At 40.3% G+C, this 25,591-nt stretch overlaps 5 protein-coding genes and 1 gene segment (V, D, J or C); all 6 read left to right on the plus strand.

The window, feature by feature from the left end:
* The first annotated feature begins 1,184 nt into the window (after window positions 1-1,184).
* On the plus strand, window positions 1,185-2,770 carry LOC306714663 (uncharacterized protein). 2 transcript variants are annotated; one of them, XM_079184741.1, is made up of 5 exons: window positions 1,185-1,234; window positions 1,352-2,050; window positions 2,191-2,322; window positions 2,396-2,439; window positions 2,573-2,770. In XM_079184741.1, the coding sequence occupies exons 1-5, from the start codon at window positions 1,192-1,194 to the stop codon at window positions 2,693-2,695; spliced, it is 1,041 nt and encodes a 346-aa protein (XP_079040867.1). In that variant the 5' UTR covers window positions 1,185-1,191; the 3' UTR covers window positions 2,696-2,770. The 2 variants fall into 2 exon arrangements, with proteins under 2 accessions (XP_079040867.1, XP_079040868.1); XM_079184742.1 differs by having other exon boundaries at window positions 1,187-2,050.
* Window positions 2,771-6,087: 3,317 nt separating this feature from the next.
* On the plus strand, window positions 6,088-8,237 carry LOC306714582 (immunoglobulin kappa light chain-like; the record flags this gene model as incomplete). The annotated part of the gene is made up of 5 exons (XM_079184629.1): window positions 6,088-6,142; window positions 6,267-6,974; window positions 7,066-7,191; window positions 7,582-7,619; window positions 8,002-8,237. The coding sequence occupies 5 exons, from the start codon at window positions 6,088-6,090 to the stop codon at window positions 8,116-8,118; spliced, it is 1,044 nt and encodes a 347-aa protein (XP_079040755.1). The 3' UTR covers window positions 8,119-8,237.
* A 3,429-nt stretch (window positions 8,238-11,666) lies between these two features.
* On the plus strand, window positions 11,667-12,555 carry LOC306714583 (immunoglobulin kappa light chain-like; the record flags this gene model as incomplete). The annotated part of the gene is made up of 2 exons (XM_079184630.1): window positions 11,667-11,721; window positions 11,852-12,555. 2 exons carry the CDS (start codon window positions 11,667-11,669, stop codon window positions 12,553-12,555), a joined length of 759 nt encoding a protein of 252 aa, XP_079040756.1.
* A 4,735-nt stretch (window positions 12,556-17,290) lies between these two features.
* LOC306714649 (uncharacterized protein) lies at window positions 17,291-19,101 on the plus strand. The gene is made up of 5 exons (XM_079184727.1): window positions 17,291-17,354; window positions 17,516-18,223; window positions 18,335-18,460; window positions 18,546-18,589; window positions 18,676-19,101. Exons 1-5 carry the CDS (start codon window positions 17,300-17,302, stop codon window positions 18,793-18,795), a joined length of 1,053 nt encoding a protein of 350 aa, XP_079040853.1. The 5' UTR covers window positions 17,291-17,299; the 3' UTR covers window positions 18,796-19,101.
* A 1,586-nt stretch (window positions 19,102-20,687) lies between these two features.
* Window positions 20,688-22,557, plus strand: LOC306714650 (uncharacterized protein). Its single transcript, XM_079184728.1, has 5 exons — window positions 20,688-20,740; window positions 20,863-21,570; window positions 21,652-21,777; window positions 21,862-21,905; window positions 22,034-22,557. Exons 1-5 carry the CDS (start codon window positions 20,737-20,739, stop codon window positions 22,151-22,153), a joined length of 1,002 nt encoding a protein of 333 aa, XP_079040854.1. The 5' UTR covers window positions 20,688-20,736; the 3' UTR covers window positions 22,154-22,557.
* Window positions 22,558-24,578: 2,021 nt separating this feature from the next.
* Window positions 24,579-25,422, plus strand: LOC306714584 (Ig kappa chain V region K29-213-like). The segment is given in 2 exons: window positions 24,579-24,582; window positions 24,824-25,422.
* The last annotated feature ends 169 nt before the right edge of the window (window positions 25,423-25,591 follow it).

Below are 25,591 nucleotides of genomic sequence, written 5' to 3' on the forward strand. Positions count from 1 at the left end.
CCACTGCTACCGGTAGGAAGCTAGGCTAAATAGCTAGCTAGCTTCCACTTTTTGAGTGTAGTACAAACTTTACAGCACAATGGCTGCTCCCAACTACTAAATCACTAACGATATAAGGTTATATGTGTGTAGGGGAAAAGGGGAAGATATGTTTTATATCAACAATCATGTCTCCTACAAATGCCAGCCCTCAACACTGGTGGTGGATGCTAACTAAGCTGCCGTATCATTTTTCGTATATATTTCCGCACACAAAATATAAGGGGAATTCAAATTTCACTTTAGGATACTATGGTTGAGGTATGTCTGTGGGGCAGAAACTAATGGGAAGCATATCAACACAGGGTGTGCTATTTGTATATGTTACACATGATACAATAGGTTAAAATGAGAGCTTTGATATGCTACCTCTTCCCTTCGTTCTCAACATTTTTCCTCCTTTTACCTACGCTGCACTTGGCATTGACGGCTAACCATAGCATACAACATAACACCTTGAAAAGAAGTTAAAAATAGTACAGTAGAGAGCAGTAAAGCAACACTGAATCAGATCCAATTCACGACTAGAAACACAGAAGAGGACAGAAAAAAACAATGACTCTGTGCAACATTGTGGTCAGTCTTCATATGTGGTTTCCTCTAAACATTGGAACAAAGTCCACATCACTGGCATGAAGGGAGCTATAGGTTATCGAAATGTACCTATCAGTTAAGTAAAATGTGTTGAATCACTCGACCACGATTTCTAATTTTCTTTCTACACCTCTCCCACACACTCCCTTTGAACCCACTTAACCTCACACATGCCCAAACATACACAACCACAAATAATCCTATCTGTAATCATATAAGCACAACTGAATCTACCAAATAAAAAAAAAATCCCCTCTAAGCACTGTGTATATCATGGAGAACAAACACTGACGTGCACTTTATCCAAAAAAAAGGTCCTTTTCATGGCACACAAACATGTTGTTACAGCTTCTGTCCACCAACACTGATGTGACCAAAGAGACTTATCAACCTAAATTACACCTCTGGTCACCTAAACAGACTCATCTATCGCAAAGGGACAAATAGCAGGACTCTAAACCAAACCAGTCAGCTTAGCCAATCACAAACAGCCTCCGTCTCCTATAAGGGTTGGCTGCGTCCGTAAACACACAGGCTACAAACTGCAGAGCTTCGGGGATGATGCCACTTTTTGTTTTTCTTGTGCTTCTCAGTCAAATCTGTGAGTATTTTAAACCCTTTTTCACTGTTTCTATATGCATGAATATAATTTGAAGAGAGAGAGAGATGAGGTTTTAAAGGCAGAGACGATATAATCTTACGCATTTTTCCTATGCAGGTCAGGTGCCAGCTGTTAACAAGATCTCACCTATAACTCAGGACAGTGGGGTCATAACAGCTAACATTGGGCAAGATGTGACTTTAAAGTGCTTTTGTCAGGATAATGTTGTTACTTTCCTCTCTTGGTACCAGCAAAAAATGGGGGGCAAACCTCTAATTATATCAAGTGGGATGCGAAAAACAGAGGCGTCCATCTCCCCCGCGTATAAAAAGAGATTTCGAGTCTCAGCACAAGGTGATGAAGGTACCAACCACCTCGTAATCGAGGATCTTCGCCTGTCGGATTCAGCAACATATTACTGTGGGAGTATAGAATTCAACACAATTGAATTTGGACAGGGAGCTTTCCTACACGTCAAAGCATCACCGTCCAACATCCGCGCTGTCGTCCATCAGCCGGCGTTGGTGCAGCTTCGGTCGAGAGACTCTGTTAATTTGAACTGTACAGTGCATGCTGGAGCATGTGCGGGGGAGCAGAGCTTCTACTGGTTCAGACATGGTGCTGCTCAGCCTGCGATCATTTATCGTCACGCGGACGGGTGTGAATATCTCCCGAACGTCGAGTCTCACGTGAAAGATTGCACTTTAAACCTCGCTTTGAAGTCTGTGAGCTCCACTGATGCAGGGATGTACTACTGTGCTCTGGCCTCCTGTGGTGAGATTGTGCTTGGCAGTGGAACGAGAGTGGAGATTGTAGGTAGGTGATAAAAGCTGATGATTGTTTGTGCCATCCTGCTCATGTTTAAAACAGCCATTAAATGAACCATATTTATTGTGTATCCATCAACATAAATGTATCAAAAGGACATGAAATGTGTTCTCTTCACCGCGTGTTAGGAGGTTCTACCAAAGCCCCTCTCCTCCAGGTGTATTGCCTGAGTGCAGCATTGGCCGTTTTCATTGCAGTGCTGCTTGTCTTGGCTTTCGTCATGTACAAGTTGAAAAAAAAGACTTGCTCTGTCTGCAAAGGTAAGACTTTCAGAATACAAAAAAATAAAGAAATGTATTGATCCGGCGTGATGATTTATGTCTTGCTTTTCAGGAGCTGTTTCTCACCCGGCATATTCTGCAGCTTCTGACGTCGTGGTAGGTCAAACTACTGTATGATCAAATAAATTCATAGCTATAGAATCCCTGCATACAATTTTAATGACAGACATTTCATGTTTTCTTCTAGTACTGTATGTCTCACATCATTTGTTATTTTTGTCATTACCAGAACCAGGATGCAGAACTCTATTATGCTGCGCTGAGTCTGAACAGAACAAGTGAAGGACACCGTCACCCGGGCAACGTGGAAGAAGTTTGTGTTTACTCTAGAGTAAAGAGTAGAAAACAGTGAAGTTGGACTTTGATAAGATAATTTGCTGTAAAGATTACAGCAAATGATCTCTCTGTTCTGTCAATCACTTGCAAGACAGCGTCACTTTACATGACTAAATGTACAATTTTAAATAATGTTGAAAGAAAATAAAAGTTTTTTTCTGCAATGTGTGCCACGGTCACATGGATCTTCCTCCGTACATAAAGTTTAATACTGGACGCAGACAGAGACAGAGCACGCTCATGAAAATCCCCTACAATCTATTAATATCTTCTTTGGCCAGATACGTATGTAGCACCTTTCAATCTACACCATTCACACCTGTGGTGAAGGTGGTGGGAACTAAAGTATAAGTTTCCATTGGTGGAAACACAAGTCCTAGCAGAGCATGAACACAGGAAGGCCGGGCCGTAGCTTCCAGGCCACAGAGTCATGCGAGCCTTACATCTTACAGAGCTTTGTAAAAAAACAAGTATCGGGTCTTAGATGCTGTTCATAAGAAAAACTAAAAATGTTTACATACCTACAACTTAGCAACAACAAGCTCTTGCAGAGACTGGTCTCAGTTTAAATTCAGTCAAAGTGAAGTTTAGTCAGCGCTGTTTAAGTTTCAGAATTTCACTTCCCTAAAACAACAACTTTTCGACATGAACACAACTTCTTTTCAACAACTTGTTTGATAAAGTGCACCAAGTCGCAGTGAACAGCATCATTCATCCACTGGTATAAAAACACTAAAGAACCACATTTTTCAGAAACTACAATTAACAGAAACTATCATCACAATAATTTCCCTGTCTCCTAGTTGCACTACATATCATACTTGTACTTTCATCTATACCAGCGCTAAGAAATGTCTCAACAAAATATATTGTAAACATGCTACTATCAGGAGATCAGAGGTCAATGTTAAGTTGCATGTGACCCAATAAGATCAACCTTTGCATTTTTGCATTTATAACTGATGAATGAAAACACTCTGTGATCAGTATGCATGTATGTATTTATTAACATAGTGCCAGGGAGTTAAAACATGTGGCAAGTGTCTTCTATAGTCAATAAGAAACTAAATGGCTAGATAGACCAAACAGTAATGGGAGCAAGGTGAAGAGGAGGGGTATCTACAGTCTACGTCCCTCCTCTTCACAACACATTCCAACCACAACTTATCTTTCACAGTGTTATCTCAAAGAAACAGTGTGTAGGATTTGGTCTGATCTCGCGGTGTGGTTGCAGATTGCAACCAATTGAATACCCCTCTGCTCACCCCTTTCTTTGCAAGACTGTGGTAACGTCAGCCGCCGAGTACAAAACGGCGGGGACGCCGTACCCCTCACTCAGAGGCCATCCTCGCCATAATAGCACTACTTTAGGAGCATCGGAAGTCAGACGGTGGCTGAAGGTACCGCAGTTTCACAAGCGGCTCAGAGAACACTGACCATGTGATCATTTAGATCACAGTAGAGAACATATAGAGATTCTTTCAAGTCACCACCGGCAATTTAAATGAGATGACTCCTCCGATGTTTGCATTGTATGGGTCATGTCTGCCCTTAGGGAGAATGGGTAAGTTTTAGATTTTGTAAGTGCATTTTGTCTCTTTATTTTTCTGCAAAGTATTGCTTCTGATATTTTTCCACTCTCGCTTTACTTGTAGCCAACAATGCACAAACACACAACCACAAATAACCGATCGTCTGTGGCGACTGTGAGCTCAGCTACCACAGACAGACAGACAGAGAGACAGACAGACAGACAGACAGACAGACAGAGAGACAGAGAGACAGACAGACAGACAGACAGACAGAGAGACAGACAGACAGACAGACAGAGCACGCCTGGAAAATTATTTAAAAAAATAAGTATCTGCTGCTAAAGGCATAAATGCCCCTATGTATGATGTTTCCTCCTTCAGACCACAGATGCTCAGAGTCAGTGGGACACACTTGGTAGAGGACGGCATTACAAACATAAAGCTTGTCCGACTCCTTCAAGTTAATGTGTTCGGAAACATCACAGTCGGCCCTCTCACAGCAGGGCTACAACAAGACAACAAGTCATTTATGAAGTTCACTTTGCATGCGGCACAAACTAAAGTGTGAGTAACACCCCCGAGTGTTTCTATGTCGACGTTATTCTTCACAGGTTGTTGACAGTAAATGTGCCGATGGCACACCAGACACCCAGAGATGTGAGGATCTTTTTTTAGCCTCGGTGTGGTCGGCAGTCAAAGACGATCTCTCAGTACATTTGGTCGCATACTTCTCGAGGACCCTCTGCTCTCTTTGTCTTCGTGGTTTCGAACAGGAAGTGTGCTGGGTCTTCATGCACGGCAGCGACACAGTGCAACTCTAATGCCCAGACTTTTTCAATTAACTTACATATTGATGTGTAAACATTTACAGATGCTATATAACACATTTCCTATTACGAGTAATCAGAGTCTGCCTGGTATTTCCAACAGATAGACAGTTGTGCTAACACACAGCCATTCTGTTTACTGATGTATCAACAAAGCAGTGGCCATGACGTGTGTGTTTTTGGAGGGAGCTGGTGTTGCAGTGAACTTACTGTTACTTACTTACTTACTGTTACCAGCAAAACTAGCCACATGTAATTACCACAACAAAAAACATCTAATTCAAATTACTAATGTAATACGGACATACCACTGTAAAATATTTCACGATACATTTAAAGTAAATGACTGGCTATTAGAGGTATTCTGAATGCAGTCTTATGTTGTGAAATGTCACAGTTAAAGCCTGTGAAGTGGTAATAATGGAAATGTTTGTGAAATATTACTGCTAAATATCATGAAATCCTGGAAATAATTTATAGTGCAGGTTAAGGCAACGGACCAACATCTTCTTCCTTCTTTCGGTTAATCTTTGAACAACCTCCTGTTGTGCCACACAATGTCAGTGTATGGTCCATGGGGAAAATTGATACGTAGAATGTTGGCAAGACTTAAAGATATTATAGACACAACAGTGTGTCATCACAAATGCGGGTGCTTTTTTAACACTGATGGTTTAAAAAAAAAAAAAAAAAAGACTAAAGTGAACTGAAGTGTTATGCATAACCTGAAAGTACCTTAATGAGTTATTTTCAATAAAACCCTTACAGAACATCAACTAGTAAGTTTCACAATAAAATACATGCAATTGCCAACATCCCTGATCGCATATACGGAATGATAGAGTAGAAATCAGACAAATGGGACGTCTCTCTGAAGACCTGTTTGAGCTCTCTTAATGCAATGCAATGGAGGCAGCCCTGAACATGTGTTCGTTGTTTCCACATCAGGATTAAGCATTACTTCTTATTGGCCAATCAAACAGCGTCTTCTCTCTGAAGAGTGGAGAACGTATTGAGATTCATTCATTCAACTTGGACTTGTGAACACGATGACATCTCCGAGGTTTGCTTTGTACCTCACTTATCTGTTCCTGGGAACAACAGGTCTGTTGTGAATGTATTTGCATTCTTCTATATTTTACATGATTACAAACGTTGCATGCAGGCATTGTGATAAACGTATATCATTGAATTAAATGTGCTCTTTCTGGATCTCTCTTCTCTTCAGCTCAGATGACCAATGTGGAATCATCAATATATGTGCGTCAAGACAGTGGTTTTTATTCGGCAGATGTTGGCAACAGCGTGACTTTGCAATGTATTTATGAAGGAATTGCAGCAAACTTTTACTGGTATAAGCAAACTCTGGGACAGAAACCGAAGTTGGTGTCTACGTTCTATAAACATGAAAAAAGTGGCACTTTTCATAACGAATTTAAGAACGATCCTCGTTTCACACTCGACACAGGAAACAGTAAAAATCACTTGACAATCTCCGATTTACACATTTCAGACTCAGCTACTTACTACTGTACAGGTTGCTATTCATACGATTTTGAGTTTGTAGAGGGCGCTACTGTCAGTGTAAAAGGTTCAGGTTTGAACGTCCCAGCTTTGGTCCATCAGTCAGCATCTGAGACCATCCAGCCAGGAGGCTCTGTGACTCTGAACTGTACAGTTCACACTGGGACCTGTGATGGACAACACAGTGTTTACTGGTTCAAAGACTCTGAAGCATCTCATCCAGGACTCATTTACACTGATGGAGGCAGGAATGATCAGTGTGAGAGGAAACCAGACACACAAACACACACCTGTGTCTACAACCTGCCGATGAAGAGCCTGAATCTGTCTCATGCTGGGACCTACTACTGTGCTGTTGCCTCGTGTGGACACATACTGTTGACTGGAGACGAGAAAAAGTCAGACTTTGTGCGTAAGTAAGATTTCATATACATCGTAGTTGTCATTACTACCTCCTCGATGTTCTACAGCTCTGTAACGTCTCCTATCATTTTGATCTGCAGATGAAGTCCACTCTTTTGTCTTGATGTATTTCTTGAGTGGAACTTTGGCATTCACCACCATCCTGGTTGTTTTACTGGCGTACGCAGCATTTACAATGAACAACAGAATCCGCTGCCAATGTACAGGTAGGCTTACTGTCATTTGTATTTTTGACAGTGTGTATTTATGCGCTTGATAGTGTGGCGACCATTTGAGGTTGATATGAAGAATAAAGACAACTTAATCAAGGCAAGAGTGTCAGAAATCAATTATTGCCCCATGCTGATTACTACTACATACCATGAGGATATATTGATGGTTTATACGTTGCACATCTCAAGTACAACTTCAGATTTTCAGTCATCAGTTTGAGGGAGAGTCAACATAAATATGAACTATTGAGGCTGTGAGATGATTGATGGAGACTTTACGCTGTTAGATGGTGCTGGTGTTACAGTATGAATTGGTTTTAGTTTGGGTCTTTATTGATTCATAAAACTCATAAAATCAATATGGTATTTTTTTTTCTTTGCCAGACTCAAGATCTTCAGCTGCCTTGACTCCAAATGCAGTGGTGAGTACTTTTCAAGTATTTCACCGCTATAAATATAAATACGACAGATATACTGTATAACAACAACAACAACAACAACAACAACAACGTATGGGGGGCTACACCGATGCAAATGAATGCTGTTTAGTACAATAGTTCTGAAATACATACTGTAAATACAAACTGTTTGGTTTTTTCCACTACCTGAACTTACCCAACCATAACCTGGACTTTTAAAAAACGGTGAATCTTTGGATCTAGGTTCTGCCGCATGAGTTTCCACTGTGTGTACAAACCAGAACGTTTTGGAGTGTTGCTGTTAGTGTGTTTACACTTGTGTGTATTAGTTAAGTGATGTGTATTGATATGGTGATTGAAAATTGAAAATGTATTTTATCACCAGGACTACCAAGATTCAGACAACCTCCATTACGCCGCTTTAAGGGGACACAAGGTCAACAGAGCAACAAGACAGAGGGACGACACACAAAGGGAATGTGTGTACTCCAGTGTAAGGTGATAGAGCTGGGAAAATGTCATGTCTACCTAATTGTTATTCAAGAGGAATGTGTCTATCAAGCTATATAAGGTATATTATTCTGCATTGCTGTCAGATCCTTTCCTTGCAGTAAACTAATAAAACGAGTGCTTTCATGAGCTCAACAGGTTGTGCTTCATTATTGAGTGTGTGAACATGACACAAACTGGCCACACCCGTCTGTTTAATGCCCCCTAAGGGAGACGCTTTGTCTATGTCTCATTTCCTTCATTTAAACCTTATTACTGGTACAGGGGGCACACAGGAAGATGAGCTGGAGTCATTGGGCAGCACATGCTTGTTTAAAATGAGGTTTATCGTTGTTGTTTTTTCTTGTTCAGGTGTGAGTTCTCTCTCACCCAGTGTTTCCCTCTTCACCAGATAAAAAGAAGCATTTGTCCATTTGGTCTCGAGTTTAAACTAGAGGTGGAACTTTCTTTACAATAATGAGTGCGAGAGAGAAAGTGCTGGAGGGTGTGCACAGGAGCAGAGAAACTGAATCTATATATTATTGGCCTTTCTTAGTGGTTACAAAAAGAAAAGAAAAAATCATAAAGGTCTTATCAACACAAATGCAGGTAACATGATCATATTTCAAGTGCTTTTAACATATTATACATTCTGAAATCAGCAAGCCTCTGCAAACATCAGACATGAATGATACGGATGGGACTTCTTCTGTTCACAGCTGCATGCTCAGAATCAGCAGTGCCGGTCCTCTCATCGCAGGGTGGAAACAAGACTGAATACAGACAAACCCAGAGATGTAAGGATCTTCATTTTAGCTTCTGTGTGGTCGGCAGTCAAAGATTATCTCTCAATGTACTTCTGTCTCTTTGTCTTTGGGGTTTCAGACAGGAAGTCTCTGCAGTGCTTTCATGCACAGCAGCCTCACAGTATAACTCTAATGCCCAGACAACTTTAGTAGATTGTATCAATAAATGAATCAGAATCAAAAGGCTTGACTAGTAATCTACACATTACAACTCTGTATCATTAACATAGATGCCGTCAATTATGACATTGATTTTATCTGTATCATTCAGAGTGCAGTGCAACAGTGTCGACTGGCTAAAGGAGTGGCACTTTGCTGTAAGAGTAAACTGCTCATCATGTCCTCCAACAGAAGTCACTTATTTCTTGATAGAAGTAGCTGAAACAATGTATATCCCTGTGCAGTGTCATGAGCTGCATTAACTACTTGCTGCAACAACAACAACCACTGCAAAGAAAATAATATTTTCAGCCATGCTAGTGACGTGGCTTTAGGGATGGCAATCTGGGTTGGTCGGCTGATCATCTACTTTGATCCAGACACTAATATAAGGAACTCTTTGGTGATCAAAAATAAAGGTCAAAGTTTTCACTTATCCCGTGAAATGGCTCAACATCTACTGGATGAATTGGCACAACATTTGGTGGAGACATTCATTGTCCTCAGAAGCTTTGATGGTCCCTTAACCGTTCCTTAAACCGCGCCATCGGGTCGCTATTAAAAATGTTTTTTTGCTCAATGGTTCAATTTATGACCAAGTTGCTGCTAAACTAATGACATTTCTAAGATATAGTAATGAGAAAAAGCTAAACTAAGATTGCTTTTAGCTTCCAGCATCACTGTTCCTAAGTACAGCCTAAAAGCCTAATGCTGCGTTCACACCAAACGCAGCACAAATTATTCGCGCAAGTAGATTACATACAAAGTCTATGCACAGAAGCGATGAGACTGGAGTGACGCTAATTTGCGAAGGCGCGGCGCGTTTGGCTGCGGCAAACGCGTGAGTTGAAATTTTTCAACTTCTGCGAAAAAATGGCGTGACTCTGCGGCGCGATAGCCTATCAGCGTTGAGATGTTTCTCCTGTCATCACTGACGTCCTGCCGTTGTTGAATCAGGAAACAAATACTGTAGCCGTCTGTGATCACCCAGAGCTCTACGATACCTCATATCAGGAGAGACCGGACCAAACTATGTGTATAAATGTGTGTGTGTGTAAACCAAATGGTACAAACAATGAAAAAGAAGCTGCCGTATTAACGCCGAGATGACGTTATTGTGAGTGTTGATGGAGCTGCTACAATGTTAGCAAAGCCTAGCATCGATCCGAGCTCCATTGAGAAAACAAGTATTTTAAAAGTTATTTGCTTGTCGTCTTGAGGAGAGAACTAACAAAACACGAATTCAGACTTTTTACAAATCTGCGTCATTACGTAGTTATTTCGGCATCTCTTTTATTAGTTTATTGCAGTTAAATCACAGCCAAATCTGTTTATTTGGGGTTCATACAGCTTTAGTAAACCAGCCGACGTGTGGCTTGCTAGACACAGTGAATACAGCTCAATAAAATCCACGGAGCTCCTCTGGATGATGTTATGAACCCAGACAAGACGACGTTTAGTTTCCCGTGATATCTGGGACTTCCACAACACGTACTAAGCAGAAATAGAGGTTATTTTTTCCACGGTTGATGGCGGACAGTTGAATGGCTTCCAGGGCGATAAGCCACGCCCCCTTGCCGGCGCATCCAGTGCGATTCACGCAATTCCCGAGAATGAACACAAATGGTCCCCGGTAAGACCAGCGGCGTGAATGGCGCGAATGGCGCAAATAGCGCGAATGGCGCGGTTAACACGCCGCGTGTTTGGTGTGAACACGGTATAACCCAAATCAGTTCTTGTTTTGGTAGAGGCTCAGTTAAGACAAATATTTTTAAAAAATACAAATGTGGAATTCAGCGGGTATGACAGGTAATACATCCTTACAAAGGTCTAGTTATACAATAGGATTTTTTTGTATTGTTTGCATCTTTCCATCAAGCCCACCTTTATCACTCCTGTGACGAAGGAGGTGTGAACTTGTGAAAGCATTCCTTTTAGACGGATAATTGGCATTTCACCAGATCAAAAAAACATTTTTGTTGGATAAAGGAAATATTCACACTTGCATCAAGCTTTTCATCAATTGTTAAGAAGTCTTTATCTGGGTGTAAAAGACCAAATGACATTCATACAATATCATCAGTGGGATTCAGTACTTCTTCAAGTGTTTGAACTACGAAGTATTTTACTTTATTACTTTTCACTTTTCAACAATAATCTGAGAGGAAATGCCTGAAAAAAAACATTTTGTGCCTTTGTCTCTTGGTTCTCAAAGCACTCTCTAAATACCGTAACCTGTTAGAGCTCTTTGTGCTGCTGACGTTGGCTGATGAAAGCGAGTGATCTGTGGACAAGAAAACTCTAGTTGAACATTACTTCCCTCCACACTCCTTGTAACCAAGTTATTTCTGTTCTGAGGGATTTTATACATGAGGGTGAGAAATCATATTGTGATTCTGGTACCTCTCACCCACGTGTGTTGACTCTACAGTAGAACCAATTAAATTTGCAATGGAGGGGGCACTGAACATGTGTTCACTGTTTCCACAATAGGATATTCAGTGTCACTTCTTGTTAGCCAATCAAACACAGTCCTCTCTTTAAGAGGAGAGAACGTATGGAGGTTCTCCACATTCATGAAGACATTTTGACCACGATGACATCTCTGAACTTTGTTTCGTATCTGACTTGTCTTTGCTTGTGGAGAATAGGTAAGTTGGATATTATGTGGATGTATTAGTATCCTCATGAATATATATTCATTGCCGCTGTAATTTCAAATCATTATAAAACTTCTATCATGGCATTAATTGTACTCTTTTTGGTGTCTTTTCTATTCAGCTCCGACAATTACTGACAAATTGTCTGTGCGTCAAGAGAGTGGTTTTGTATCGGCTGATGTTGGTGACAGCGTGACATTACGGTGTTTCTATGAAGACGACGTCTTAGCTATGTTTTTCTGGTACAAGCAAACTCTGGGAAAGAAACCAAGGCTCATCTCCAGCTTCTATAAATATGCTACAAATAGCAGTTTTAGTGATGAATTTAAAGACAATCCACGCTTCACACTGGAAACTAATAACAAGAACAATCACTTGACAATCTCAGAGTTGCGCATCTCAGACTCTGCTACTTACTTCTGCATGCGTTTCTATAAATACAAGTTTGAATTTTGCGAGGGCACTACTGTTTATGTAAAAGGTTCAGGTTTGAACGTCCCAGCTTTGGTCTACCAGTCACCATCTGAGACCATCCAGCCAGGAGGCTCTGTGACTCTGAACTGTACAGTTCACACTGGGACCTGTGATGGACAACACAGTGTTTACTGGTTCAAAGAGTCTGAAGAATCTCATCCAGGACTCATTTACAATGACGGAGGCAGGAATGATCAGTGTGAGAGGAAACCCGACACACAAACACACACCTGTGTCTACAATCTGCCGATGAAGAGCCTGAATCTGTCTCATGCTGGGACCTACTACTGTGCTGTTGCCTCGTGTGGACATATACTGTTTGGAAATCGGACCAACTTAGTGAGTAAGTGATGTCAAATTCTAGCAGAGAAGAAATTATTACTATTCCCGGATCAAATTCTTATGCAAAGGCAACAGAGTCCAACAGAACCATGACACAATCTTGATACGTATACCTTTGATTTGATTGAGTTTTTACTGAACGTGACAAAGTGAACTTGTCAGTGCTCTCTGGTGAACCAACTCTGTAATGGAGACACCATTTCTCAATTTCTAAACCTAGTTTGGCATCTGCCGACATATACACCGATACTGATAAAAATGCAATACGCTATCGGCCGATTTATCACTCTAGCTCTACTGAAAGGTTTGTAATGTCTGATGATGTCTGGCTCTCTGTAGATGAGGTGGACTCTCCGGACTATCTTGTGTATTTCCTGAGTGCAGCTTTGACATTCACCACCATCCTGGTTGTTTTACTGGCTTTCTCAGTGTACAAGATGAGCAAGAGAAACAGCTGCCAATGCACAGGTAACTACGAATGTTTTCATCCAACAGCTTGTCTTCATTGAAGATGGTTTTTAAATAAAAAGCTTTTTCTGTTTCACAACAGAGTCTCAAAGAGTTTCAGCTTTTACCGCAACAAATGCAGAGGTGACTATTATATATTGAAAATAACTGTTCAATTCTGACACATTTAACATTGCATCAATTCATTTCTTCCATCTACTTCATTGTGTTTCATAAAAATGAAATAAAATGTGTTACCAGGGTTGCCAAGATGCAGACAACCTCCATTATGCTGCTTTGAGGGATCACAGGACCAACGGATCAAGAAGACAGAGAGACAACACCAAGACTGAATGTGTGTACTCCAGTGTAAGAGGGTCAGAGCTGACATGATTCATTTATATATAGATTTCATTGTAAAACGCCATTTTGTTTACACCTGTTAACATGTTGAGAAGTGATGTAGATATTTGTTAAAACAGACACAGTTTTGTCAACATTTCATGTACATATAATGGAGGTAAAGCCTTGGGTGGCAGTAATCTACTTCACCAACTGTGCAATGACAGTTCAGCTGTGCCGGCAAACGTGCCATATTTCGACTATCACCATACCCGTTGTATCGGTCTCTCATGAGATGAGCAAAACCTTAACCGTTGACCGTGTGTGATTGTAAAAGCATCGCAGATATCGGTGACATATCTTTCTACACTCCTCTGGTCTGAGAAATACTGTATGCCTTAAGGCCTTTATACAAAAGGGGCGTATAACAAATAAACATGAAAATTAGAAATTCTCAGCTGAGAATATTATATGACCAGGGCTTTTATAGTGAAAGGTAAGAATGGAGGGAGAGGATGAATGCTGCCATTATCAAAGATGAAAGGAGAAATACAGTTTGCCATCTTGGTTCAGACTATGGAATCTCGGTGTTGTTGTTTCATAAATATGGGCACAGAAAAATATAATTGTTCCGGAAAATGTTTTTATTTGTTCATCAAAAAAACAACATTTGTACAAAATAAACTGAGGTGCGACTTACTCCCACAAAAAAAGCCTTCAGTCTTTACTTGTGTTTGTGCATGTTGTAACAAAGTCACTGATGTAAGAATCAGGGACGTATAACAAATAACAAACATGAAAATTAGAAATTCTCTGCTGTGAATATTATATGACCAGGGCTTTTATAGTGAAAGGTAAGAATGGAGGGAGAGGATCAATGCTGCCATTATCAAAGATGAAAGGGGAAATACAGTTTGCCATCTTGGTTCAGACTATGGAACCTACAAAATATACTGAGGTGAAAATTGTTCTCACAAAAAAAAGCCTTTTTTATAGTTTTTACTTGTTTACTTGTTTTGGTGCATGTTGTAACAAACCCACTGATGTAAGAATCTTTGCATAGCCTCCCTTGTGGTTTACAGTCAACATATGAGATGTATGCTTTGAGAAGGCCGGACAAATGCATATTTTTTAACCTTTGCTCTCTTTCTTTTTGTGGCTGTGTGGTTTTAAGCAGGATGTCTTCACATTGTAGTGTGATTGTAGTCTTAGTTTTATTTTCTTTAAACTATTTTGTGTCTTAATGTTTTTCTAAAATCCATTGTTTTCAACCAAATGCTACGGTGAATGTTCATTTTCTGTAATTCATGACCAATCCTTTAATCCAATCATGTCCCATTCCAGTACTATTCAGCAATAACATCACAATCAGTGCACTGTAGAGACGCATCAGACTTAAATCTCCCGGAGCTCTACCCGCAAGTTAGTTGTGTGTGCCAATGAACACACATGAAAGTGAATGCGAGTGGGAAGCCAGTGAGGGGTCGAGTCCTTTTTAGTGCACTAGCTTCTTGATTACAGGTCAAAAGAAGCAGCTGGTGACAGTCGGAGGATGTCCGTCCTCCCCCTCGTAAACAGAGTTAAAAGTGACAAGAACTGCAGTAAACAGGGATTGAGCGAGTGAGTGAAAAAAAAAGAATTGTATTTCAGAATTGTATTGTTACAGTGTTGTCAAATTATGCCAGTTGATCAGATCTTAGTGGGGTATAATGAGAGAATAATAATGTAAAAGAAAATGGTAAAGTAATCAGGCTTTGCTCTCTGGGCCTAAGTCAGGTAAAGCCTTGTTTAAAATAGCATTTTTTAAATTGAGTCACTATACTTTGTCTCTGTTTCTGCTTTGAAAACAGAATTGTTCAAAATTCATCCCCATACTTTCACTGCAACGACGTTTGTGGTTTTCAGCAGGATGCAGAGGTGTTTGTACTCTGAGCAGGCATTTGTCACTTAGCTACTGACTACTTTGCAAGCAGCGCGGTGGATACTATAAAAGGGTCACCACCCAGGCCAACAGTGGAGTAATCAAGGACCACAGGACAAAAGAGATTTAGCAAACTACAGATAGAAAAGAGGGCAAATGCCAATAATTAAAAGATGAATAAATAGTAATTAATTGTCTGTGATCACAAGATTAGAGACATTGCAAATATGAATTAAGAAAAAAAGCTTTGAACCTGAGCTTTAAGTCCTGAGATCTACAAAGGAAGCATGTGTGTTCACAATGACTGTTTAGGTTACAATGAAGCCTGCCTACCTTCTTGGCTTATGTTTTACATACGGTTTGAAGAGTTGGCCTCTGCCAGCATCTTAAAGCATCTTCGTGGTCTGACTTCAAACACCTTCCTATGTATTACTTGATTGTTTTAAAAGGGAACTGGTGTATTCTCCATTATGTGATCACTATGTGATGATTAGGATTGGCTAGCTTTAAACTATGACACTCTAGGTACCCCAATAGCGTCAGTTTGGGACGTGGCAGGGACGGCGTGTCTGTTTCTACTTGTTACATGCACACTGTCTTTTGAAAATAAAACTTCCGTCTTCACAGGAGGTTAGGTTTATGTTAACTTGACTGACTACCGAGTCACGTGACGAGTGACTCCTGTGAGTCACATGAATAACGACACTAACAAGACACCATCAGTGGTCTCCTGGACAAAAGTCACCGTGGGCCACTGACAATCGTTGGTATTTGATCAATTGGGAGCGAGACCTTGTGGGTTATGGAACAAGGGTAGGGGGAATTCTTCCCCAAGTTTCTCCCTAACACAGAGCTACAAAAGAAAGGAAACTGTCCTCCCAAGAAAAACAGCATCAAGCATTTGAGCCCCAAAACGACAAACACCCATTCAAGTGACAAAGCTCTGTAGCCCCTCTACGACATGAGCAAAGAGGAAGTAACGTGAAGTTGTTATGGAACGACAAAGGGGGACGTCGGGGACAACGTTGGAATTGAACACAGGAAATTGCTTATTGTTTCCAGTCAACACTCTTTTAAAGCATGTAGAAAAACCAAGCACGCAAAAGCGTTTCTGACGCTGCTGCTCCTCCTATGAATGCAGAAAATATATAAAGCATTACATTTAGACTGTTTAACCTTCACCCCCATGCTTTATCATCTCTGTCAGCTATGGTTTTCAGCAGGATGTCGACATTGTTGCACCGCCACACACATGCTCCTTGAGCCAAAGACCAGTAAAATATCCAAGAACAGTGGAGTGCTTAGAGGTCAAGAGCTAATCGCAATAAAACTAATACTAAAGCTAATAAAACTAGTGATGGTAATTCTGAGAAGAAGAAGAAGAAGATTACTTTGCTGAAATACTATTTAGAGTACTACTTACAACAACATAAACAATGGATAGAATACAGAAGTTGCACACGGCATTTTGAAACATCAGAATATCAGAAGCTGACATATAAAAATGACCATTATTATTTTTGTTAATGATAATAATTAAAAGAATACAATCTGAGCTCGTATGCAGGTGATTTTAAGTCAGTTCAATAAAATTCTCCAAAACCATGATATTCAGAGTCAACATTGCTGTTGCTGATGTTTTTTTTGGGATGGGGGGGGGGGGGGGGGGGGGGGGGTTACAGGTCACTATCAAACTTATATGTGTTTGTATCAGCTAATGATGAAGCTGTTGAGCTAAATTAGACTTCACTGTAAGTCATTACTAGTGTACATTACTGTATATACCTGTGATCTATTTTTCTCTAATTGTATACATAATACCAAGATACAGAGCCATTGCTTTCTACATGTACCTCTCTCACCATGTGAATCTTTTCACGAACCAAACTTGACTCTATAGATGGAAGTGAGCGTGTGATCAGGTTTCCTAAGTAGGACGTACAGCACAGTGTCACATCAGGTTGGCCAATCAAACACAGTCTTGTCTCTAAAGAGTGGAGAAAGTATAAGATTCTCTTCATTCAACACAAGAATTTGAACACGATGACATCTCCAAGGTTTGCCTCCTATGTGACATGTTTGTTGTTGTGGAAAATGGGTGAGTTGTGTTTCTAACTTTTCATAGAAATGCTTATCTTTAATTACACACACATTATATATATATATATATATATATATATATATATATATATATACACACAATATATATAATGTATAATAAATAATTGTGTATTTACTTTGTCTCTCATTTCACTTCAGCTCATGCGACTGATCAGAAATTGTCCTCATCTGTGCATCAAGAGAGTGGTTTTGTATCAGTTCATGTTGGAGACAGAATGACTTTGCGATGTGTCTATAAGAGTGATGATCCAGCATGGCTTTACTGGTACAAGCAAACGCTGGGACAGAAACTACAGCTGATCTCCTCCGTCTATGTGTACGATAACAAAGTCACTTTTTATCATGAATTCAAGAACAATTCACGCTTCAAACTGGAAACGGAAAACGGTCAAAATCACTTGAACATTTTTGATTTGCACATTTCCGACTCCGCAACTTACTACTGCGCAAGTAGCACTACATTTGTGTTGACTTTTGCAGAGGGCACTACTGTCAGTGTACAGGGTTCAGGTTTGAAAATCCCAACTTCTGTCCATCAGTCAGCATCTGAGACCATCCAGTCAGGAGGCTCTGTGACTCTGAACTGTACAGTTCACACTGGGACCTGTGATGGACAACACAGTGTTTACTGGTTTAAAGAGTCTGAAGCATCTCATCCAGGACTCATTTACACTGATGGAGGCAGGAATGATCAGTGTGAGAGGAAACCAGACACACAAACACACACCTGTGTCTACAACCTGCCGATGAAGAGCCTGAATCTGTCTCATGCTGGGACCTACTACTGTGCTGTTGCCTCGTGTGGACACATACTGTTTGGAGACGGGACCAAACTGGACTTTGAGGGTGAGTAACACTCCAGCTCATCAGATGATTAGTTGTTTTTTTACAATCAAACTTAACATGAAGACAGAGATAAAAAGCTGAAAGCTCCATTTCTGCTGTCTGACTCTGCAGATGAGCGGGTCTCTCTTGTCCCGGTGTATTGCTTAAGTGGAGCTTTGGTATTCACCACCATCCTGGTTGTTTTACTGGGTTTTTTGGTCTACAAGGTGAACAAGAAAAACGTCTGTCAATGTTCAGGTAAGTTGTTCTGTTTGTATCTGGTAGCTTGTATTTACTAAATATAACTTTTGAATAAAGGAGTATTTCTGTGTTTCACGACCAGAGTCTGACGCAAGATCATCAGCTCCCTCCACTGCAAATACAGAGGTGAACTTTATCTAATATTTTTTATTTTTGTGGATATTGTTTTTCATTTTGATATCCTAATTCACTTCTTCATATTTTGTTACCAGGGTTACCGAAACACGGACAGCCCCCATTATGCTGCTTTAAGTGTCAACCTGCCCATGGGAACAAGGAGACAGAGGAACAACACCAAAGATGAATGTGTGTACGCCAGCGTAAAGCTGTAGAACCGGACATGTTATAACACAACTTGGATTTAGTCCTATACTTTAAATGTGATGTAGATATAGAAGTATATTTTGAGGTATATTTATGGATCTTCCTTGTTGTCTAAAGTCAAAAGGATCACTAGTAATTATGTTCATATTTACACTTTATATATATTTTAATATATATTTACACAATTTTCAACCGATGCCGACATCCAGTACCAATGCAGGATGTGTGCCGTTTATGATGTTAGGCGGTAAGTATGGCAAGCAACTTTGGAAGTATGTGCTTTTGTATGTCCACTGTATGTTATTAATGATCAAATAAAGCTAATATGTGTATGTGACACTTTGATTTTGGGACAATATATTATGTGCATGTGTGTTCACTCACTGGTAGCAATCCCTCTGGTTTATTCATTATTGAGGGGGTAAGTGATACAACATAAATTGTTCTCGTAAAGTATAGTGGATCAGGAGCATCGGCTTCACCGTAAACCAGGCCTTCACCAGATTACAGTCTGCTTTTTACGACCTCCAGACCCCTGTTATGAATTCAAAGCTTTTTCTAAACTCAAAATAGGCATAAATGTGTGCATTTCACAAGAGATCTCTTAAAGTATAGCAATATACTTGTATCTGTCAATCAATCTCTTGCCGAAGCCAGTCAGGAGAAGAGCGAAAACATCTTGAGAAAAGTCTTCAGTGTCATTCTTTGCTCTTCTTTCAGTGAAGAAATACTCTCCAGTTCTGATATAACTGACGCTATTACACCAACTGCTCTAACCTCTTCAGGAGCCCTCACTGTTGTTAAGAACAAACAGTCGCCTCTCTGTGTCGTCCTGCACACCCCTGTAGCTGTCAGTAGCTCCTCACAGGACACTGATTGGTCCCGTCTCTGGCTGACCGGGCACAAACACATTACTTGAAGCCAGACAAAATGGATTTTCATGCGATATGTGATCCAGTGATTCTAGCTAGATCTCGTGAGAATCCAGCTGCCTGCAAAATAACTTAAAACCTTTTCATAACGCAAGTTATGTAACCATTTGGCTTCTTGGTAGCATTTCCTGATCCATTCTCTCACCCCCCCCATTTCTAGTCTGCCTCTAAACTGTCATCTGTCCAATAAAGACCAAAATCAAAGAATGTATTTATATATCACAGCACTCGCATAAGAACGTAGCAATAGCAGAGCGCTAAATATTTTTTCAACTTATGAACGATTCTCCGTGAAAATCATCAGCGGGAGGCCTAGAAACTCTCTGTGGATGGGGGGGGGGGACTTAAATGCTGTGTCCCTATAGTCTATGAACATACGTAGAAAAGAAGTGAAGTAAGCATTGCTCTCTTTTTACCTGCCATCCTTTTTGTATCTCTTTGGGTGTTCGGTACATGTTGTGGTTTCCAGCAGGAAGTGAGGATGTCACCACTTACATAAGAATATCTCTGAACTAAAAGACCACTTTAGCCACTTGAAGCAAATGTTTAAAATCTGACATTCGGCTATATAAATACAATTGATTTAACTTTTCTCAAAAACAGCACAATCCTAATTCGGTCAACTTTATATGGTGGTATTGAGTCTGTAAGACAAAAAGCCTGCCGTTTAAAAATGAAAAGCAAGTCCAACTTTATGCCCAGCGGAAGTTATTAATGTAAACAGAGCTGATTCTATTGGACTTCTGCTGCCAGTCCAGTGTAATTAATGGAATTGAAGGGCTGATTATAGCGTCCAAAACATCAAATCTTCAATGTCACATTATATGTGGTTTTGAATCTGTGGTGTTTTTAAGTAGGACATAGAGTTCAGTGTCACCTCTGGTTGGCCAATCAAATTCAGTCTCGTCTCCAAATAGTGGAGAAAGGCTCGACGGTCTTTTCATTTCTCACAGCAAAATGAACATGATGACATCTCCTGCGCTGGCTCTCTATCTCACGTGTCTGTTCTGGGGGGAAATGGGTGAGTTCAAACTTCAAGTGTACGGTCACATCTCAAACAAATGTTTCTCATATTTTTATTACGCTGAATTCTGCCACACTTTTTTTTATCTACATTTGCTTCGTCTCTTTATTTTAATCCAGCTCAGACGACCGATCTGAATTTCTCCTCATCCGTTCAACAAGAGTTTGGTTTTGTGTCGGTTAAAACCAGGGAGGACTTGACGTTGCAGTGTCTCTATAAAGGCATTGTTGCTGCAAGGCTTTACTGGTACAAGCAAACGCTGGGAGAGAAACCAAAGCTCATCTCTACCTTCTATATGTATGATAAGAAGAAATATCTCTATGGTGAATTCAAGAACAACTCACGCTTCACATTGGATACTAAAAATGGTACCAATCACCTATCAATCGCAGACCTGCACATTTCGGACTCAGCCACTTACTTCTGCATAAGTTGTTATCTATACACATTGGAAATTTCGGTGAGCATTACTGTCAGTGTACAGGATTCAGGTTTGAACGTCCCAGCTTTGGTCCACCAGTCAGCATCTGAGACCATCCAGACAGGAGGCTCTGTGACTCTGAACTGTACAGTTCACACTGGGACCTGTGATGGACAACACAGTGTTTACTGGTTTAAAGACCCTGAAGCATCTCATCCAGGACTCATTTACACTGACGGAGGCAGAAATGATCAGTGTGAGAGGAAACCCAACACACAAACACACACCTGTGTCTACAACCTGCCGATGAAGAGTCTGAATCTGTCTCATGCTGGGACCTACTACTGTGCTGTGGCCTCGTGTGGACACATACTGTTTGGAGACGGGACCAAGCTGGACTTTGAGGGTGAGTGACTTGTTTAGCCGAGGTTGTTGCGTCTCATTGGTGCTTAAAAGCGACATGTTTCTGCTCTCTGTCTCTCTACAGATGAGCTGGACTCTCTCGTCTCTCTGTATCTCTTGAGTGGAGCTTTGACGTTCACCACCATCCTGAGTGTTTTACTGGCTCTCTCAGTGTGCATGATGAACAAGAGAAACAGCTGCCAAAGCACAGGTAACTAGCGCTGTTTGTATCTCGCAGCTTGTGTTCACTGAATTTGGCTTTTGACTGAAAAATCTTTTTCTGTTTTACAACCAGAGTCTCACGCAAGATTCCCACCTCCCTCCACAGCAAACGCAAAGGTAAATACAGATGTAATTACATTAACTGATGAAACACCATTCAGACACATTTTTTTAATTGACGATGCATTGTTTCCTGGATATTGTTTAATCTACTAATGATCAAATTATATATGATCTGTTACCAGGGTTACCAACATGCAGAAATCCTGTATTATGCGGCTTTAAGTGTCCACCTGCACAACGGATCAAGAAGACAGAGGGATCAGACCTGGAGTGAATGTGTGTACTACAGCATGAAGCAGTAGAACTGGACGTATTATATTTGTACTTTTGAGCAAGACAGTGTTTTCTCTTTTAAAGTTTAATGGAGATTTATATCTAAGTTGAACATAAATAGGATTTTATATCGTCTTCGTAGTCTGCAGCCAGTATTAAATCTTTCTATCCTTCACTAATGTGCATGTTTAGGATACTCATTTGTTGTCTGTGTGGTCTGAAGCAGGTTATCTTTAAACCATGTATCTTGTTCATTTTTACAAATAAATGTTTTTTATGTCTTAACCAGTATATTTAGAAGTTGAGATTCACCGACTCTGTAAAAGTCACTCAAATGCTTCTAGCTTTAAGATCAACTTATACTTGTTGTGTTCATCCTCATTGTTGTTTTCTATAACCAAATCACATGTGGGTTTTTGTATGTGAAATTCATGTCATCAATGATAAAAAATAAACATATTTGACATTTGGATCATTTTGAGCTTGAAACTATTTGTGTGCACAATTAAGAGGCTTCTTCAAACATGTTTAGCAGAGAATGTGGTTGACCTCACCCACACCAACAAGTTGTGAAACTCAATTGTTCCGGCACAAGAAGGTGTTTCTTGTAGTGACCTAAAAGCATGATGCTGTACTTTATGATCTTAAGTTAGGAATTGGGAGTAATACAGGCTCAGTGAAGTTTTTCCAACTCCAAACTCCAGCAGGTGAAAAGAACCTGCTTTGGTTCCTGAAGGCTCAGACTGTGTTACTGTCAGAGTCCTGTATGATTCCATAGTTCACCTTGACCATAGATCTGCTGTGGCTTCACAACAGCCCTGTTCTCATTAAAGTGTCAAGTGAATTTAAAATTAACTTTTGAAATAGTATAACAAATAAATGCGAATTAGGCGGATTTCCATCAACTGGTTTGGAGCGATAAACTGGGCTGTGTAGTTTTGTCAACTTGACAAAAATGAAGAGAGGTCCTCAGGAATTAGTTTTAATTTCTCAGGTTTGAATCGTCCTTCATGTCGACTAGTGTTGGCCATGTTTCATGTTTGGCGACAAAGACAATATAAATATACATCCATAAAGACGCTGACCGAAGAAACAGCTGATCAGTCATGTGAGTTAATGTTCGTGACGTCAGAATGTATTTGGCAAAGGTGTTTCCATATCTATGTCAGTTTACAGTAAAAGACCTGCTGCCTCTCTGAACGCTGGAGTCAAACAGCAGCTGAAAGACAACACATCATAAAAACTCTCTTGTTCAGTGCTTGTGCAAATATATTTGGGTATCTGGAGTATGAAACAAGACATCCAGTCAGTTCTTTGTGGGCCGTCCAGATCAGAAAACATGTGATTCAACAAGCCATTTAGATTTAGCTCCACTTCCACATGCAGGTTCCTCAGAATAAACTCCCCCATCAGAGTATCTCCACCCACGGCTTGAGAACTACCTTTGCAACAGTGCTGCATATTTACCTCATGAGCCAATCAGAGCAGACTGGGCTTTACAGGAGGGGGACTTAAAGGTACAGTGCGTGGCATTTCAGGGGATCTATTAACAGAAAAGGAATATGGTAATTATGACTATGTTTTCATTAATGTCTTTAATTAGTCTAACACTATGTAAAGTTATTAGTATTTTGGTAGCATTACATGCTAATCAATAAACTGATCACGTCTGTCATTAATAAATCTACATGTCAATATAATAAAGTAAGGTTATTGCCAGTTATTCTCTCTTGTTGTTCCTTCTCACCATCTCTGGGATTCCTCCTCCACATTTGTATTGTTCTCACAAGGCTTTTTTTCTTCCAGCTGTTATATTTACATCCATGTTCTGACCCTCCTCTTCCTGTCCACAGTTTGCCAAGTGGAGCGATACACAGTTAGAGTCATATAGAGAGGCCTGATTGACATTTTATTTTAATTATTCGTGCAGCCTGAGATGAAAATTTCTTTTTTATAATGATTAATATTAAGAAAATAATGCTCTTTAATGTAGCACACAGTACGGTGTTATGTCTCCCTACTGCTGCTTATAGAGAGAGCTGAGTATATCAGTATAGTATCAAGTATTGATGCTTGGATTGAACTGCGCAAAGTACTGTTTTGTTACCTTTCTAATAAACACAGTGATTATAACTGCACTGTCACGTCACAGATGTGTTTATATTTGATAGAAATATAAATTCTTTTCTAGTGATATAAACTGTTATGTTCCTCATATATCTCTAAAGATGTGAACCTGTTGCTCAAAAAACTAATTTGACTCTATAGGTGGCAGTGAGCATGTGATCAAGTCTCCTAAATAGGATGTAGTGTCACTTTTTGCTGGCCAATCAAACAGTCTTGTGAGTGAAACGTGTAGAAGGGATCTACGTTTGTCTCATTCAACACAACAATTTGAACACGATGACATCTCCAAAGTTTGTCTTCTATCTGACATGTTTGTTCTTGGAGAAAATGGGTGAGTTGTGTTTTTTGTGATGCAGTTTGGATCTTTTAAAGTGTGGCCACTCCTCATGGCATTGCTTCTGATGTGTTGATTCATGTTATCATGAAGTGTATTTGCTTCGTCTCTCCTATCACTACAGTTCAGACGACCGATCTGAATTTCTCCTCATCTGTTCATCAAGAGAATAGTTTTCTATCAGTTCAAACTGGGGACAACTTGACGTTGCAATGTTTCTATGAAGACACTTTTGCAGTAAGGGTTTACTGGTACAAACAGATTATTGGACAGAAACCGCGGCACATTTCTACCTTCTACAAGTACGACACAAAACCAACTTTTCATGCTGAATTCAATAATCCACGCTTCACAATTGACGCTGCAGTCGGTAAAAATCACTTGAGGATAACAGATCTGCAAATTTCGGACTCAGCTACTTACTACTGTGCAGGTAGCTATACAGTCTACTTGGATTTCAAGAAGGGCACTTTTGTCAGTGTACAAGGTTCAGGTTTGAACGTCCCAGCTTTGGTCCATCAGTCAGCACCTGAGACCATCCAGCCAGGAGGCTCTGTGACTCTGAACTGTACAGTTCACACTGGGACCTGTGATGGACAACACAGTGTTTACTGGTTTAAAGACCCTGAAGCATCTCATCCAGGACTCATTTACACTGATGGAGGCAGGAATGATCAGTGTGAGAGGAAACCAGACACACAAACACACACCTGTGTCTACAACCTGCCGATGAAGAGCCTGAATCTGGCTCATGCTGGGACCTACTACTGTGCTGTGGCCTCGTGTGGACACATACTGTTTGGAGACGGGACCAAGCTGGACTTTGAGGGTGAGTGACTTTAGAGGTTTTGATATTTATTCATATTCATACAGCCAGTATGATACTTCCACAGGCAATATACAATATATGTAAAAGTACACTACCGTTCAAAAGTTTGGGGTCACCCAGACAATTTCCTGTCAATTTTCAGTTTCTTCGCAATTTCTCTCATGGAATAGCTTCATT

The sequence above is a fragment of the Pholis gunnellus genome (genome assembly GCF_910591455.1).
Source record: "Pholis gunnellus genome assembly, chromosome: 23".
Lineage (NCBI taxonomy): Eukaryota > Metazoa > Chordata > Actinopteri > Perciformes > Pholidae > Pholis > Pholis gunnellus.

Excerpts from the sequence above, each read along its gene's own strand:
- LOC306714663 (XM_079184741.1), top strand. The coding sequence starts at position 1,192 with ATGATGCCACTTTTTGTTTTTCTTGTGCTTCTCAGTCAAATCT. Across the intron at positions 2,323-2,395 it reads GACTTGCTCTGTCTGCAAAG|GAGCTGTTTCTCACCCGGCA; the intron begins GTAAGACTTTCA and ends CTTGCTTTTCAG. Across the intron at positions 2,440-2,572 it reads CTGCAGCTTCTGACGTCGTG|AACCAGGATGCAGAACTCTA; the intron begins GTAGGTCAAACT and ends TGTCATTACCAG.
- LOC306714649 (XM_079184727.1), top strand. The coding sequence starts at position 17,300 with ATGACATCTCCAAGGTTTGCCTCCTATGTGACATGTTTGTTGTTGTGG. Across the intron at positions 17,355-17,515 it reads TTTGTTGTTGTGGAAAATGG|CTCATGCGACTGATCAGAAA; the intron begins GTGAGTTGTGTT and ends ATTTCACTTCAG. Across the intron at positions 18,590-18,675 it reads CCTCCACTGCAAATACAGAG|GGTTACCGAAACACGGACAG; the intron begins GTGAACTTTATC and ends TTTTGTTACCAG.
- LOC306714650 (XM_079184728.1), top strand. Across the intron at positions 21,778-21,861 it reads AAACAGCTGCCAAAGCACAG|AGTCTCACGCAAGATTCCCA; the intron begins GTAACTAGCGCT and ends TTTTACAACCAG. Across the intron at positions 21,906-22,033 it reads CCTCCACAGCAAACGCAAAG|GGTTACCAACATGCAGAAAT; the intron begins GTAAATACAGAT and ends ATCTGTTACCAG.